The sequence below is a fragment of the Salvelinus sp. IW2-2015 genome, linkage group LG31 (assembly GCF_002910315.2).
Source record: "Salvelinus sp. IW2-2015 linkage group LG31, ASM291031v2, whole genome shotgun sequence".
In the NCBI taxonomy this organism is placed as follows: domain Eukaryota; kingdom Metazoa; phylum Chordata; class Actinopteri; order Salmoniformes; family Salmonidae; genus Salvelinus; species Salvelinus sp. IW2-2015.
The window spans coordinates 1088606-1105522 of NC_036870.1; the positions used below are offsets into that span (position 1 = coordinate 1088606).

Below are 16917 nucleotides of genomic sequence, written 5' to 3' on the forward strand. Positions count from 1 at the left end.
CCAAGAATGTGCAAAGCTGTCATCAAGGAAAAGGGTGGCAACTTTGAAGAATCTAATATCTMAAATATATTTTTTGGGTTACTACATGATTCCATATGTGTTATTTCATTGTTTTAATATCTTCACTATTATTCTACAACGTAGAATATAGTAACAATAAAGAAAAACCATTGAATGAGTAGGTGTGTCCAAACGTTTGACTGGTACTGTAAGTCTGAATACCAACTACTGAGAAGTGCGTAGGAAATGCGTGCACAGGAAAGGCGTACATTTCCTAAATCTGAATTGGGCCCTAATAGAAGAGGGAGGAGAGAAGAAGAAGGGCTGATTTTTGTTATGATGTTCAGCCTTATTGAATTTGGATTATTGTCCAGCCAGATGTAAAGGATAACAACACATCATATCAGAGGTTATCTTACTCCTCCTCTCTCTGTTTTACACATGCACAAACGCACACACTCACACTTTTTGCCTCTTTGCTTCTCCCGGCTCCTATCAGAGCTCTATGACTGTGGCTAATGGTACATTCCCAGCTCTTAGCCATGTGATTGGTACATTCCTAGCTCTTAGCCATGTGATTGGTACATTCCCAGCTCTTAGCCATGTGATTGGTACATTCCCAGCTATCAGCCATGAGATTGATACATTCCCAGCTCCTAGCCGTGTGATTGGTCCATTCCCAACTCCTAGCCGTGAGATTGGTCCATCCCCAGCTCCTAGCCGTGCTCTGTCTCCACAGCCAGATCATTCAGCCTGCAGGCAGCAGCTCGACACGTTCAGACAGCCAGTGTGGGAGAGAACGTTGCTGCCGTACTTCTSTGTGTGAGAGTGTGTGTGTATAATACTGTATATGTGCATGACTGTGTGTGTGAGATAGTGGTTTAAGCAGCCTCTTAGGATGAGCGGCAGAGGGAGACAGACGGTGCTGTGATTGAGAGTTGGTAACATCGCCTCTCTTTGCCGCCTCACCCTGTCCTCAGCCCATCCTGCCCTTCTCTCCCTTTCCTCTGGCTCTGATCTACAACACCGCTGGGATGTCTTCTTCTCCAGGATCCATGGATGGAAGACAGAGGAATAACTGTAGGTACCCAYCATAGATATAYGTACAGTATATATGCATATAATACAGCGCTCTAATTATATTTCTATGGTACTGACACCCGCTTGCATTGGTTTATTTCTTTATTGTTTTTTGTTTGTGTCATAATGTCTACATGCTAATGTATGGTGGACTAGCAGATGTTGATCCATGCATGATTATTAGATAGTTGTAATATTTGTAGGAATGCTTCTTCTTTTTCCTGGTAGCCTTTTTTAAAATCTGGTTTTCTTTTCAATTTTTTATCTGAACTTTGATAATGGTCACAGTTGTCACAAAAWTGTAGTAATTTTTTGGTGGAGGTAGATCTCTAAATGGGTTGGATTTCGTTTCAAACGTGTATGGAATTCATATCAACATTATTTGATGCCAAACATTTTGAGTGAAGTGGATAAGATGCAAGCCTTCAACCACAACTGAACACATAATACTAAGTAATACTAAGATACGTATGTTATTAATGAATAACAAAACGTCTGGGATGGAAATTATTGGTGCTGTAGCTACCAGTGATTGATGGGTGATGTGACTTATTGTGACAGCTCAGTGTGGGCGTGTGCACACACACACACACACACACACACACACACACACACACACACACACACACACACACACACACACACACACACACAGGAGATGAGAGAATGAAAGCTTTTTATTGCTTTCATTATTATTGAACCCCCCACTTCCCTTCTCCTTCTGCCCTTCCATCTATCCATCCATCCACCCCCCTCCTCCACCACTCCCTCCTCCACCTCTCCACCACCGTGTTCAACTCCCTCCTCCCTATCCCCTTCAATCCATCCCTCCACCCACCCATCCATCCATCCCCTTTGTATGTCTCAGGACACTCATGTTCCGTGGTCTGTTAACACAGCCACACATCTTGAAAGCAGAATATTGGATGGTTTCAATGGGATGGTTTGACAGTGTTTAGGAAAGAGATGTGACAAGACAAGAAAGAGATGGGACAGGATGGAGGTAGGACAGGACAGGAAAAAGATGGGACAGGACAGAGATAGGACTGGGCAGTATAGAACAGGACAGGACATTGAACATTGGTCTCTGTAATCTATTGAAAAGCTTCACAATAACAGTGCTGTAGAGGAGAGGGGTGGCTCTGAATAGCCCTCTATGATGAAAGCCAGAGGGAAGCAACAACATTAGCAAAGCCAAAGAGAGAAAATGAAAGAAGAAGCAACTGTATATTGAAGTAATTAAAGRTTGCCCCCAAAGCATTGTTTACAGTGTGGTTGTGTGTGCGTGTTGCATGCGCGCTTGTGTGTATGTGTGTGTGTGTGTGGTTTGGTTTTTATTATCCTTGTTGGTATCGGAAGTCCTAACAAGGCTAGTAAAACGAGGAAATGTTATGTAATGAGTTACTGCAGCCTGGAGTATTTTAGCCTATTTGACAGATGTTGGCACACCTGGCGAATAGCATGATGTCTATACTGGGTTGGCACGATGTCTACACTGGGTTAGGGTTAGAGATGTATACTGTACACTGGGTTAGGGTTAGAGATGTATACTGTACACTGGGTTAGTCTTGGTTAACCCAGAAATAAAGTCCCACGTAATTGGTCAGCTGCTTGATTAAGTTCTGGGTCCATACGTGTGAAGAGAAGAGATGAAAAGAYGCTAGAATGAGGAGCGGAACCAGAAAACAAGCAGCTCCACCCTCTCTCTTTGCAAGTTAATGTCCCCTCCCCTTACGAAATTCGAAAGATACCAACACCTGCAAAATCGTGATTTTTCCAAATAACCAGTGACAACCAAAAAAAAGGACAAAACTACTGCTTCTCGTTATCCCACGCATCCCATTCATTCCCAATAGATTCTATGGTACCAGTTATGCACACATACAGTTGAAGTCAGAAGTTTACATACACTTAGGATGGAGTCATTAAAACTTGTTTTTCAACCACTCCACAAATTTCTTGTTAACAAACTATAGTWTTGGCAAGTCGGTTAGGACATCTAYTTTGTGCATGACACAAGTAATTTTTCAAAAAATTGTTTACAGACAGATTATTTCACTTAATCACAATTCCAGTGGGTCAGAAGTTTACATACACTAAGTTGACTGTGCCTTTAAACAGCTTGGAAAATTCCAGAAAATGATGTCATGGCTTAGAAGCGTCTGATAGGCTAACTGACATCATTTGAGTCAATTGGAAGTCTACCTGTGGATGTATTTCAAGGCCTACCTTCAAACTCAGTGCCTCTTTGCTTGACATCATGGGAAAATCATAAGAAATCAGCCAAGACCTCGAAAAAATAATTGTAGACCTCCACAAGTCTGGTTCATCCTTGGGAGCAATTTCCAAACGCCTGAAGGTACCACGTTCATCTGTACAAACAATAGTATGCAAGTATAAACACCATGGGACCACGCAGCCGTCATACCACTCAGGAAGGAGACGTGTTCTGTCTCCTAGAGATGAACATACTTTGGTGCGAAAAGTGCAAATCAATCCCAGAACAACAGCAAAGGACCTTGTGAAGATGCTGGAGGAAACAGGTACAAAAGTATCTATATCCACAGTAAAACGAGTCCTATATCGACATAACCTGAAAGGCCGCTCAGCAAGGAAGAAGCCACTGCTCCAAAACCGCCATAAAAAAGCCAGACTACGGTTTGCAACTGCACATGGGGACAAAGATCGTACTTTTTGGAGAAATGTCCTCTGGTCTGATGAAACAAAAATAGAACTGTTTGGCCATAATGACCATCGTTATGTTTGGAGGAAAAAGGGGGRGGCTTGCAAGCCGAAGAACACCATCTCAACCGTGAAGCACGGGKGTGGCAGCATCATGTTTTGGGGGTTCTTTGCTGCAGGAGGGACTGGTGCACTTCACAAAATAGATGGCATCATGAGGTAGGAACATGATGTGGATATAATGAAGCAACATCTCAAGACATCAGTCAGGATGTTAAAGCTTGGTCGCAAATGGGTCTTCCAAATGGACAATGACCCCAAGCATTCTTCCAAAGTTGTGGCAAAATGCTTAAGGACAACAATGTCAAGGTATTGGAGTGGCCATCACAAAGCCCTGACCTCAATCCCATAGAAAATCTRTGGGCAGAACTGAAAAATTGTGTGCGAGCAAGGAGGCCTACAAACCTGACTCAGTTACACCAGCTCTGTCAGGAGGAATGGGCCAAAATTCACTCAACTTATTGTGGGAAGCTTGTGGAAGGCTACCCGACACGTTTGATCCAAGTTAAACAATTTAAAGGCAATGCTACCAAATACTAATTGAGTGTATGTAAACTTCTGACCCACTGGGAATGTGATGAAAGAAATAAAAGCTGAAATAAATCATTCTCTCTACTATTATTCTGACATCTCACATTCTTAAAATTAAGTGGTGATCCTAACTGACCAAAAATAAGGAAYTTTTACTAGGATTAAATGTCAGGAATTGTGAAAAACAGAGTTTAAATGTATTTGGCTAAGGTGTATGTAAACTTCCGACTTCAACTGTAAATCTGTACACGAGAGATGAACACTGGGATGACATGACATCATCTGATCTATCATTGATAATCTTCTAAAAGACTGTTGTAGAACCATATTGCCTCTTGCTTCGACAGGGCTATCCAGAGATGATTTAGCATAACTTGTGTGTGAGCTTTTTTTTCCAGTGAAACTAAGTAAAGTACAGTATCATCTGAAAAACCATGTGCAAGGTTTTGGAATATTCATACACAGAGAAGCTCTAATCTACTGTCTGCTTGGTTAGGGAGGAGACTCACACAGAGGCTGAGGCTTGACACACTGCTCGCTTAACCAGCCGCGGCAATGAAAACTGGCAACCGTGTCAGCATGCATGCACCCAGCCTGCCACAGGAGTCGCTAGAGCAAGGACATCACGGCCGGCCAAACCCTCCCCTAACCTGGACAATTGTGTACTGCCACATGGGTCTCCTGGTCACAGCCGGCAGTGACACAGCCCAGGATCGAACTCGGGTCTGTAGTGACACCTCAAGCACTGTGATGCAGTACCTTAGGCCGCTGCGCCACTAGGGAGGCCCTTCCAAGCAGCCCAATTCTGATATTTTTTCACTAATTGGTCTTTTGACCAATCAGTTTAGCTTTGGAAAAGATCTGATGTAAAATGTTCTTAGTGGGCAAAAATATCAGAATTGGGCTGCCTGTGTAAACGCAGCCAGAGAGGTATTGGGTCAGTAAGGAAGGATCAAGTCAAATCAAATTTGTCACATGCTTCGTAAACAACAGGCATAAACTAACAGTGAAATGCTTACTTAGGAGAAGGTGACACATTGGAATGTGTTGCAGTGCAAGGAGTTTTAACAGGCTAAGAAGTTGGAAACAGTGGAATATTACCAGTGGTGTACTGTGTGGTACTACTTTGTACTGGTTGCTTGGTTACTTGCTGATTTGGCAGTGATGTTCCCTACTCATGGTTCTCTCTCCCACTCAGGGTTAGTGCTGATTGTCCATCGGACTTGAGAATGCTGCAAGAAGGAGGAGGAGGAGAAGAAGGAGGAGGAAGAGGTCCATCTTGCACAATCTGTTCATGTCCATAAATGTGTTTAAAATAGGAGTTACTATGAGATAAACCATCACTGGAGGCTATGAAAATACATGTGTTGGTCACAGGAATAAGCCACAATTGGTTAACAGTTGCCTCATTGGTTTAAATTAGTGTGCTGACATAGAACACTGACAGTTCCAGCAATGAAGTGAGTAAGCGGTTCAAAATGAACATTAGATAGTTTAATGGCAGTGAATGCTTAGTGCTCTAATAGGTATAGTGCTTGGTAGATATAATGCTTAGTGCTCTAATAGATATAGTTCTTGGTAGATATAATGGTTAGTGCTCTAATAGATATAGTAATTTGGTGATATAATGGTTAGTGCTCTAATAGATATAGTTCTGGTAGATTATAATGGTTAGTGCTCTAATAGATATAGTTCTTGGTAGATATAATGGTTAGTGCTCTAATAGATATAGTTCTTGTAGATATAATGGTTAGTGCTCTAATAGATATAGTTCTTGGTAGATATAATGGTTAGTGCTCTAATAGATATAGTTCTGGTAGATATAATGGTTTAGTGCTCTAATATATATAGTATTTGGTAGATATAATGGTTAGTGCTCTAATAGATATAGTATTGGTAAGATATAATGGTTAGTGCTCTAATAGATATAGTATTTGGTAGATATAATGGTTAGTGCTCTAATAGATATAGTATTTGGTAGATATAATGGTTAGTGCTCTAATAGATATAGTATTTGGTAGATATAATGGTTAGTGCTCTAATAGATATAGTATTTGGTAGATATAATGGTTAGTGCTCTAATAGATATAGTTATTGGTAGATATAATGGTTAGTGCTCTAATAGATAGTAGTATTTGGTAGATATAATGGTTAGTGCTCTAATAGATATAGTATTTGGTAGATATAATGGCTAGTGCTCTAATAGATATAGTATTTGGTAGATATAATGGTTAGTGCTCTAATAGATATAGTTCTTGGTAGATATAATGGTTAGTGCTCTAAATAGATATAGTATTTGGTAGATATAACGGTTAGTGCTCTAATAGATATAGTATTTGGTAGATTATATGCTTAGTGCTCTAATATAGTGTTGTTGTTTGACTCTGCCAGCTCTCTCTCTAAGGATGTTGAGTGGGCCTGACAGCAGTAGAGTGACTCAGTTTGCCCCCAGGTTCCCACTCCTACGCTTTCTTGTCTGCACAAACCAAAGTAGAATGCAGATAGCCTGGGCACTGTGTTCCGTGAGTACTGTAATGAAACTCCTCTTGTGTATGTGGTGTGTGTTGTGTTTGCTTTGCCATAATCATTATAGCACATGTTCGCTGGATGCAAATGAAGCTATTAAACAAAGAAAACAAAGACAGAGTGGTCTTGTCGTTCTGGCGCCCCCCTCACTGTCATTAATCAGTTCACTTTGTCATGAGCAGCTCACCATCAGTTCACTTTGTAATGAGGCGCTCGATGCATGAATGTAATTAATCCTGTGTGCCAGAACAAGCACAGATGAGCATGTTGCTCCTAATCTTAACCCTAGCTTCATATCCACATCAACAATTTAACGCTAGCTTCAACCCTAACCCTAACCTTTAGCCTAATCCTAACACTAGCTTCATGTCCACATCCCCGTTCAACCCTAACCCTTGTCTCAACCACAACCTACCCTAGTTTCATGTCCACATCCCAGTTCAACCCTAACCCTTGTCTCAACCACAACCCTTAACCCTAGTTTCATTCCACATCCCAGTTCAACCCTAACCCTTGTCTCAACCACAACCTTAACCCTAGTTTCATGTCCACATCCCGTTCAACCCTACACCTAGTCTCAACCACAACCCTTAACCCTAGTTTATGTCCACATCCCCGTTCAACCCTAACCTTGTCTCACCACACCCTACCCTAGCTTCATGTCCACATCCCGTTCAACCCTAACCTTGTCTCAACCACAACCCTTACCCTAGCTTCATGTCCACATCCCGTTCACCCTAACCCTTGTCTCAACCACAACCCTTACCCTAGTTTCATGTCCACATCCCAGTTCAACCCTAACCCTTTCTCAACCACAACCCTTACCCTAGCTTCATGTCCACATCCCCGTTCAACCCTAACCCTTGTCTCAACCACAACCCTTACCCTAGCTTCATGTCCACATCCCCGTTCAACCCTAACCCTTGTCTCAACCACAACCCTTACCTAGCTTCATGTCCACATCCCCGTTCAACCCTAACCCTTGTCTCAACCACAACCCTTACCCTAGCTTCATGTCCACATCCCGGTTCAACCCTAACCCTAGTCTCAACCACAACCCTTACCCTAGCTTCATGTCCACATCCCGTTCAACCCTAACCCTTGTCTCAACCACAACCCTTACCCTAGTTTCATGTCCACATCCCCGTTCAACCCTAACCCTTGTCTCAACCACACCCTTACCCTAGCTTCATGTCCACATCCCCGTTCAACCCTAACCCTTGTCTCAACCACAACCCTTACCCTAGCTTCATGTCCACATCCCGGTTCAACCCTAACCCTAGTCTCAACCACAACCCTTACCCTAGCTTCATGTCCACATCCCCGTTCAACCCTAACCCTTGTCTCAACCACAACCCTTACCCTAGTTTCATGTCCACATCCCAGTTCAACCCTAACCCTTGTCTCAACCACAACCCTTACCCTAGTTTCATGTCCACATCCCCGTTCAACCCTAACCCTTGTCTCAACCACAACCCTTACCCTAGTTTCATGTCCACATCCCAGTTCAACCCTAACCCTTGTCTCAACCACAACCCTTACCCTAGTTTCATGTCCACATCCCCGTTCAACCCTAACCCTTGTCTCAACCACAACCCTACCCTGCTTCATGTCCACATCCCGGTTCAACCCTAACCCTAGTCTCAACCACAACCCTTACCCTAGCTTCATGCCCACATCCCCGTTCAACCCTAACCCTAGTCTCAACCACAACCCTTACCCTAGTTTCATGTCCACATCCCCGTTCAACCCTAACCCTAGTCTCAACCACAACCCTTACCCTAGCTTCATGCCCACATCCCAGTTTAACTCTAACGCTTGTCTCAACCACAACCCTAACCCTACAGTAGCTTCATGCCCACATCCCAGTTTAACTCTAACGCTTGTCTCAACCACAACCCTAACCTACAGTAGCTTCATGCCCACATCCCAGTTTAACCCAAGCCTCACCATGACCCTAACCTTAACCCAAGCTTTATGTCCACATCCCAGTTCAACTCTAGCCTCAATCACTAACCACTAACCCATACGAACTTCCACTACTACTACTACTACTGATCTTTTACTTTCTAACTTTCCACTACTGCTTACTGATCCTTTACTTCTAACTCTCCACCACGCTTACTGATCCTTTACTTCTAACTCTCCACTACTGCTTACTGACTTTTACTTCTAACTCTCCACTACGCTTACTGATCCTTTACTTCTAACTCTCCACTACTACTTACTGATCTTTTACTTCTAACTCTCCACTACTGCTTACTGATCCTTTACTTCTAACTCTCCACTACTGCTACTGATCTTTTACTTCTAACTCTCCACTACTGCTTACTGATCCTTTACTTCTAACTCTCCACTACTACTTACTGATCTTTTACTTCTAACTCTCCACTACTGCTTACTGATCTTTACTTCTAATCTCCACTACTGCTACTATCCTACTTCTACCTCCACTACTGCTTACTGATCCTTTACTTCTAACTCTCCACTACTGCTTACTGATCCTTTACTTCTAACTCTCCACTACTGCCACTGATCCTTTACTTCTAACTCTCCACTACTGCTTACTGATCCTTTTACTTCTAACTCTCTCCACTAACTGTGCTTCTGTACTTCCTTTACTTCTAACTCTCCACTACTGCTTACTGATCCTTTACTTCTAACTGCCCATTACTGCTTACTGATCCTTTACTTCTAACTCTCCACTACTGCTTACTGATCCTTTACTATTAACAGCGTAAGTTATTTTCATGTTGGCTACTGCCTTGCTGGAAATCTGAACACTTGTGAGAAAGATACCTGCAATCTAAAAGTAACATTGCATAAATGCACTGCTACAACTGTCAAGAATGTGAGGTTCATCAGGCCACTAGTACATCTTATTTTTAACCATGCATAAACAAATTCATTTCAGAGTAGACAATCCTTTAAGATGATGAGTTTACAAGAACCAAATTATATGCATTATTTATATGCATTTTTAAAACTCTAATAATAGACAATAATTTGAGCTGATGCGTTTCAGATGAATAAGGGAGGGAAATTGACAGCATTGTTCTGTATTGTGAGTAATGTGTCCTCGTGAATGGTGTTTATTGCTAATCTGTTGTCTCTGTGGTGGGATGTGCTTGCATTAGCCTACTTTCCACTATTGGGCTGGATGAGACAGCTCGATTGTGTAGTCTGGCAACACTCTAAATGGAGACCTGCAATCAGATAATGATGTCCAGGTTCATAGAGGCCCAGCCAAAACCCTCTCACAGAATACTAATATAATTTTACTGCTTATACAGTGCCTTCGGAAAGTATTCAGACCCATTGTCTTTTCCATATTTTGTTACATTACAGCCTTATTCTAAAATGGATTAAATCAATGTTTTCCCTCAATCTACACACAATACCCCATCATGACAAAGCGAAAACWGGTTTTTAGAGATGTTTGCAAATGTAAATAAATAAATAATATTCAGACCGTTTGCTGTGGGACTCGAAATTGAGATCAGGTGCATCCTGTTTCCATTGATCATCCTTGTTTCTACAATTACATTTAATTGATTGGACATGATTTKGAAAAGCACACACCTGTCTATATAAGGTCCCACAGTTGACAGTGCATGTCAGAGCAAAAACAAAGCCATGAGGTCGAAGGAATTTTCTGTAGAGCTCTGAGACCGGATTGTGTTGAGGCACAGATCTGGGGAAGGGTACTCAAAAATGTCTGCTGCATTGAAGGTCCCCAAGAACACAGTGGCCTCCATCATTCTTAAATTGAAGACATTTGGAACCACCAAGACTCTCCCTAGAGTTAGCCTCCCGGCCAAACTGAGCAATTGGGAAGAAAGGCCTTGGTCAGGGAAGTGACCAAGAACCCGATGGTCACTCTGACAGAGCTCCAGAGTTCCTCTGTGGAGATGGAAGAACCCAGAAGTACAAATATCTCCGCAGCACTCCACCAATCAGGTCTATTAAGGTCGAGTGGCTAGACGGAAGCCAGTCCTCAGTAAAAGGCACATGACAGCCCGCTTGGAGTTTTCCAAAAGGCACCTAAAGACTCTCAGACCATGAGAAACAAAATTCTCTGGTCTGATGAAACCAAAATTTAACTCATTGGCCAGAATGCCAAGCGTCACATCTGGAGGAAACCTGGCACCATCCCTACGGTGAAGCATGGTGGTGGCAGCATCATGCTGTGGGATGTTTTTTCAGCGGCAGGGACTGGGAGACTAGTCAGGATCAAAGGAAAGATAAATGACGCAAAGTACAATGAGATCATTGATGAAAATCTGCTCCAGAGTGCTCAGGACCTCAGACTGGGGCGAAGGTTCACCTTCCAACAGGACAGCGACCCTAAGCACACAGCCAAGACAACGCAGGAGTGGCTTCGGGACAAGTCTCTGACTGTCTTGGCCCAGCCAGAGCCCGGACATGAACCTGATCGAACATCTCTGGAGAGACCTGAAAATAGCTGTGCTGCGGCGCTCCCCATTCAACCTGACAGAGCTTGAGAGGATCTGCAGGGAAAATTGGGAGAAGCTCCCCAAATATAGGTGTGCCAAGCTTGTAGCGTCACACCTAAGACTCGAGGCTGTAATCTCTGCCAAAGGTGCCTCAACAAAGTACTGAGTAATATTCCATTTCTTTTTTCTTTATTTGCAAACCTTTCTAAAAACCTGTTTTTTCTGTGTCATTATGGGGTATTGTGTGTAGACTGATGAGGGAAAACGATTTAATCAATTTTAGAATAAGGCTTTAACGTAACAAAATGTGTAATTCAAGGGTCTAAATACTTTCCGAATGCACTGTGTGCTTTGTAAGTGAACCTTGGTCATCCATTCTGATTACAACCCATTAAGAGTTGTTATGTAGTAATTCCCACACATCTGTTTATTGGTGTGGTTGGAATATGTCTGGATGGAATCTAATGTCTATAAATACAGATTTCTTCATCAGTTAACATCACAAATATTTTATTTGATAGCACATACATGAGCAATCAATCAAAGTATTTATTAAGCCCTTTTTTCATCAGCAGATGTCACAAAGTGCTTACACAGAAACTCAGCCGAAAACTCCATAACAGCAAGCAAGCAATGCAGATGTAGAAGAAAGGAACTTAGAAAAAAAACTAAAGAGGAGCCAGGCTCTGAAGGGTGGCCAATCCTGTTCTGGCTGTGGCGGGGGGAGATTATAAGAGTACATGGCATTAAGGCCAGATCGTTCTTCAAGATGTTCAAATGTTCATAGATAATAATCACAGTGGTTGTAGAGGGTGCAACAGGTCATACTACTCAGAGTAAATATCAGTTGGCTTCCATAGCCGAGCATTCAGAGGTCGAGACAAACAGGTGTGGTAGAGGGAGGGAGGGGAGGGAGGGAGGAGAGGGAGGGAGGGAGGGAGGGAGGGAGGGAGGAGGAGGGGGTCAAAACAGCAGGTCGGGACATGATTCAATCATCTTGGCACAGTAATATGACTCATTTCATTTTTACAACATCGGCGCAATTTTACTATGTCAAGTCGAGTGGAGACATTCTACAAGGGCAGAGATCTTTGTATATCTTAAATCCACAGTGGTTCCTATAAACATCTTGCACATTTAGCCAACTCTTTCACAACAGCAACAACACCCCACAGCAACTACATGAACAAGTCACACACAGGCAACAAATCACACTACTGTCCCCCATGAGATAACCACAATCACCACAACACTCACACCAACAACAGCAAAACCATACACCTAGAACATAACACAAGGCAACAAAAAGCAACAAACAAGAAATGTCAATAAAGAATAAAGAAGAAGGCACAGGATGTACGTACACACTCCAGAGTACGACACACACACCACGTCGAGAGCATCACAATACAGTGATAAGATGAAGCAAGTGGAGTGATGGAAGAGAGAGGGGAGGCAAAGTAGTGAGGATAGAACTAGAAGAGGGAGAGACTGTGACAGCTGCTGATATTGGGGACGTCAACTGTACCTGCTCTCTTTCTTTCTCTTTTCTCCACTCTATCTATCCCAGTCTCTCTCCTTTCGTGACTTAGATCGTTCTTATTATATAAGGACTCTCCCCGTCTGAGAGAAACAGTTAGCTGAAGTGACACTGTGTCGTCTAATCTCCAGGCTCTGTCATCATCCAGACAGACAGAGATGGTCAGTAGGTCTGTCATCATCCAGACAGACAGAGATGGTCAGTAGGCTCTGTCATCATCCAGACAGACAGAGATGGTCAGTAGCTCTGTCATCATCCAGACAGACAGAGATGGTCAGTAGGCTCTGTCATCATCCAGACAGACAGAGATGGTCAGTAGGCTCTGTCATCATCCAGACAGACAGAGATGGTCAGGTAGGCTCTGTCATCATCCAGACAGACAGAGATGGTCAGTAGGCTCTGTCATCATCCAGACAGACAGAGATGGTCAGTAGGCTCTGTGCATCATCCAGACAGACAGAGATGGTCGTAGGCTCTGTCATCATCCAGACAGACAGAGATGGTCAGTAGGCTCTGTCATCATCCAGACAGACAGAGATGGTCAGTAAGCTCTGTCATCATCCAGACAGACAGAGATGGTCAGTGTAGCTCTGTCTGCATCATCCAGACAGACAGAGATGGTCAGTAGGCTCTGTCATCATCCAGACAGACAGAGATGGTCGTAGGCTCTGTCCATCATCAGACAGACAGAGATGGTCAGTAGGCTCTGTCATCATCCAGACAGACAGAGATGGTCAGTAGGCTCTGTCATCATCCAGACAGACCAGAGATGGTCAGTAAGCTCTGTCATCATCCGCAGACAGGACATGGTCAGTAGGCTCTGTCATCATCAGACAGACAGAGATGGTCAGTAGGCTCTGTCATCATCCAGACAGACAGAGATGGTCAGTAAGGCTCTGTCATCATCCAGACAGACAGAGATGGTCAGTAGCTCTGTCATCATCCAGACAGACAGAGATGGTCAGTAGCTCTGTCATCATCCAGACAGACAGAGATGGTCGTAAGCTCTGTCATCATCCAGACAGACAGAGATGGTCAGTAAGCTCTGTCATCATCCAGACAGACAGAGATGGTCAGTAGGTCTGTCATCATCCAGACAGACAGAGTGGTCAGTAGCTCTGTCATCATCCAGACGACAGAGATGGTCAGCTAGACTCTGTCATCATCCAGACAGACAGAGATGGTCAGTAGGCTCTGTCATCATCCAGACAGACAGAGATGGTCAGTAGGCTCTGTCATCATCCAGACACAGTCAGTTGCTTTTCAAAGGCTCAAGCTCTAGGGCAACTGATATCACAGCATTTTGTATCAAATTATTTCATGCAACAGAGCTACAATAATGTATATGGGATGCTGTACACACCTGTAATCCACGCTAGTAACCACCTGTAATCAATGCCGGTAATCATTCATTGTTATTTGAGTTTAGCTGTTAAAAGCTCAGTGCAGGCAAAAACTTGATTTTCTTGTGTTTTATATATATATTTCCATAATATGAGGTTGAAATAACACTGTGAAATTGAGAAAATTATGATAATGCCCTTTCAATGTATGAGCTGTTTGAAAAGACCATTTGCCTGTTTTGGTGGGATGGAGTTTTGGCCTGCCTGGTGACTAGACCAATACAAATCAGTTCCAAACCTCTCTGCCAATAACAGCTAGCTTTCAGTTTTCCCCTCCCCACTCAGACCACTCCTGGAAAGTCCTAGCAAAATTCTTGTTTGAGAAATTGTTTGAGAAATTGTTCTTTGCTAAGAAGCTATTTTTGTTTATTTTTGACAATTTTTATTGAAAATAAAATCACAGAAAGGTACTTCATTTTTACCCAGAAATGATTTGCTAGTGCGATAAAAATGGCTGCATTGGACATTTAAATGAAAAATGTAAATATCTCGGCCCTGTGTAGCGGATAAGGTGCCACCCCAGGTGAACAAGGCGGAGCCTGCCCAGGTTAAGTTAAAGGAGGTGGATCCTCCCCAGGTGAAGCCAAAGGAGGTGGAGTCTAGCCAGTTTAAGCTGAAGGAGGTGGAGCCTGCCCTGGTGAATCTGAAGGAGAGGCAGAAGTTCTTTGAAGAGGCATTCCAGCAAGACATGGATCAGTACCTGTCCACCGGCTACCTGCAGATCGCTGAGAGGAGAGGTGAGAGACCCACCTTAACGCCTTATCATCTTCAATGGAGAAGTATGGTCACAGTGACAGATGGTGTGTGTGTGTGTGTGTACTGGTACATTTCCAATAAGGATTTACCCCAGTGTTTTACCCAAAAGGTTCAGACTTTTTTGTTTCGATCTACATGGGCCGGAATCTGTTTTACACTGGGCCATGGCTCCGGCGGACCTGCACCTTCTCACAAAACAACAGATTTGAATGATGCAGACATTGTTGATTTTGCTCACCACAAGTCTTAAGTGTCACACTTGATGGAAAAACAACAGCTTACATTAAGATAAAACACTGGCGACCCACTGGTGTGGGAGTAAGTCTCATTGGAAAAACACCATTTGTGTGTGCGTGCATGTGTGTGCGTGGCTGGCTAATAACAGTTCCCTCTCTCTTTACTCTGCCCCAACCTGCTGTCCTGCCCTGCTCTCCTCGTATCCTTGAGGTATGCCGCCTCAGCTGTCAATCATCCTTCACAGTGCACTGTGTGTTTGTAATGCGTGCACCACGTGATCTTAACACAGGTATTACAACAGGTACTGTTCCTGCAAGGTGATGAATCCAGGACATTGATTGAACAGACACCGCCTGGAATAATTTACGACAGGTTAGAACCATAGACACCGACTGGAATAATTTAAAACAGGATAGAACCATAGACACCTCCTGGAATAATTTAAAACAGGATTGAACCACAGACACCAGGCTGGAATCAATTTAGACATGATAGAACCCTACAGACATCAACCTAGAACAATTTCAGGGTTTCTGGTAAGTCAGTGAGGATTGATTAAAACAATTATTCAGATGAAGATCAGCTCTTTTGATGGAACATGATTTCTTGAAGGTTGTGTTTGAATCATCTGAAGGTTTGGGGGGGGGGTTGTGGTGAGTAGGCGCTGAATCTGCGGTTTCTGTTCATTCAGATTTAGCCACTTTCACACCCAGAAGAATAGTCAGTTAGCTCAAGCATGCAAGATTTTGTGGGTTCAAATATAAATATATTTGCCAAAAGCAGTAAATGATTTTGGCTTTTTATTTCTTTGAGAGTTTTAAAACCAAAAAGGCTTTAAGGCTCTTCCTGGACTCAGCCCCTTGCCGTTGCATTCTTGGTGAAGTTCTGTATGCGTTGGTGACTAATACCTGTGTCTTGCTGATCAGGGCCAATAGGCAGCTTTTCATCCATGGAGGTGAACGTAGACATGCTGGAGCAGATGGACCTGATGAATATGGCCGACCATGAGAGCCTTGACGTCTTCCTCCTCTCTGGGGGAGAGGACAACAGCGTTGCCTCGCCCATGCTGGGTATGACACAGACACACATACATTTGTAAACAAACATGCACAGTAAACAGCAACTTCATACTTCGATTAGTTCTTGGGCACTGCACAAAACTTCCCTCTGTCTCTCAGGTCCAGACGTGGAGTCAATAACCACAGAGATCACACTGCAGGTTCCCACCCAGGCTGAGCTAAGACACAAGCTTTCCTCCCTCTCCTCCACTGACAGCCAGGACACTAAGGCCAGGGAGGATGAAGGGGGTAGGGAGGACCGCATCCACTGTCCTGTCGGGGTGCAATCATACGAGATAGAGGTTCCCCCCAACACAGGCCTAGCAGAAAGGCCACTGCCCCCACCCAGAAACCAGACACTTAAACACTGAGGACAGCAGCTCACAGGTCACGTAAGGGCCAGGGTAGAAGCGAAGACACTGAACGGCCCAAACCCCTGCGAGGACTGGTTGCTATGCACTGGATGCATGGAAGAGATGCATCATTTGTTCACTGTATTTTCATCCGTTTTGTAAAGAAATAATTCCATGTTGAACATTGTGTGGTTACAGTATTATCCCCCCCCCCCCAAATCTCTTGAATTGGTA

General features: G+C 43.4%; 1 protein-coding gene across 2 annotated transcripts; it reads left to right on the plus strand.

The window, feature by feature from the left end:
* The first annotated feature begins 753 nt into the window (after positions 1 to 753).
* On the plus strand, positions 754 to 16917 carry LOC111955627 (dysbindin). 2 transcript variants are annotated; one of them, XM_023975845.2, is made up of 4 exons: positions 754 to 1080; positions 14783 to 15016; positions 16199 to 16342; positions 16451 to 16917. In XM_023975845.2, exons 1-4 carry the CDS (start codon positions 1035 to 1037, stop codon positions 16699 to 16701), a joined length of 675 nt encoding a protein of 224 aa, XP_023831613.1. In that variant the 5' UTR covers positions 754 to 1034; the 3' UTR covers positions 16702 to 16917. The 2 variants fall into 2 exon arrangements, with proteins under 2 accessions (XP_023831613.1, XP_023831614.1); XM_023975846.2 differs by having other exon boundaries at positions 16208 to 16342.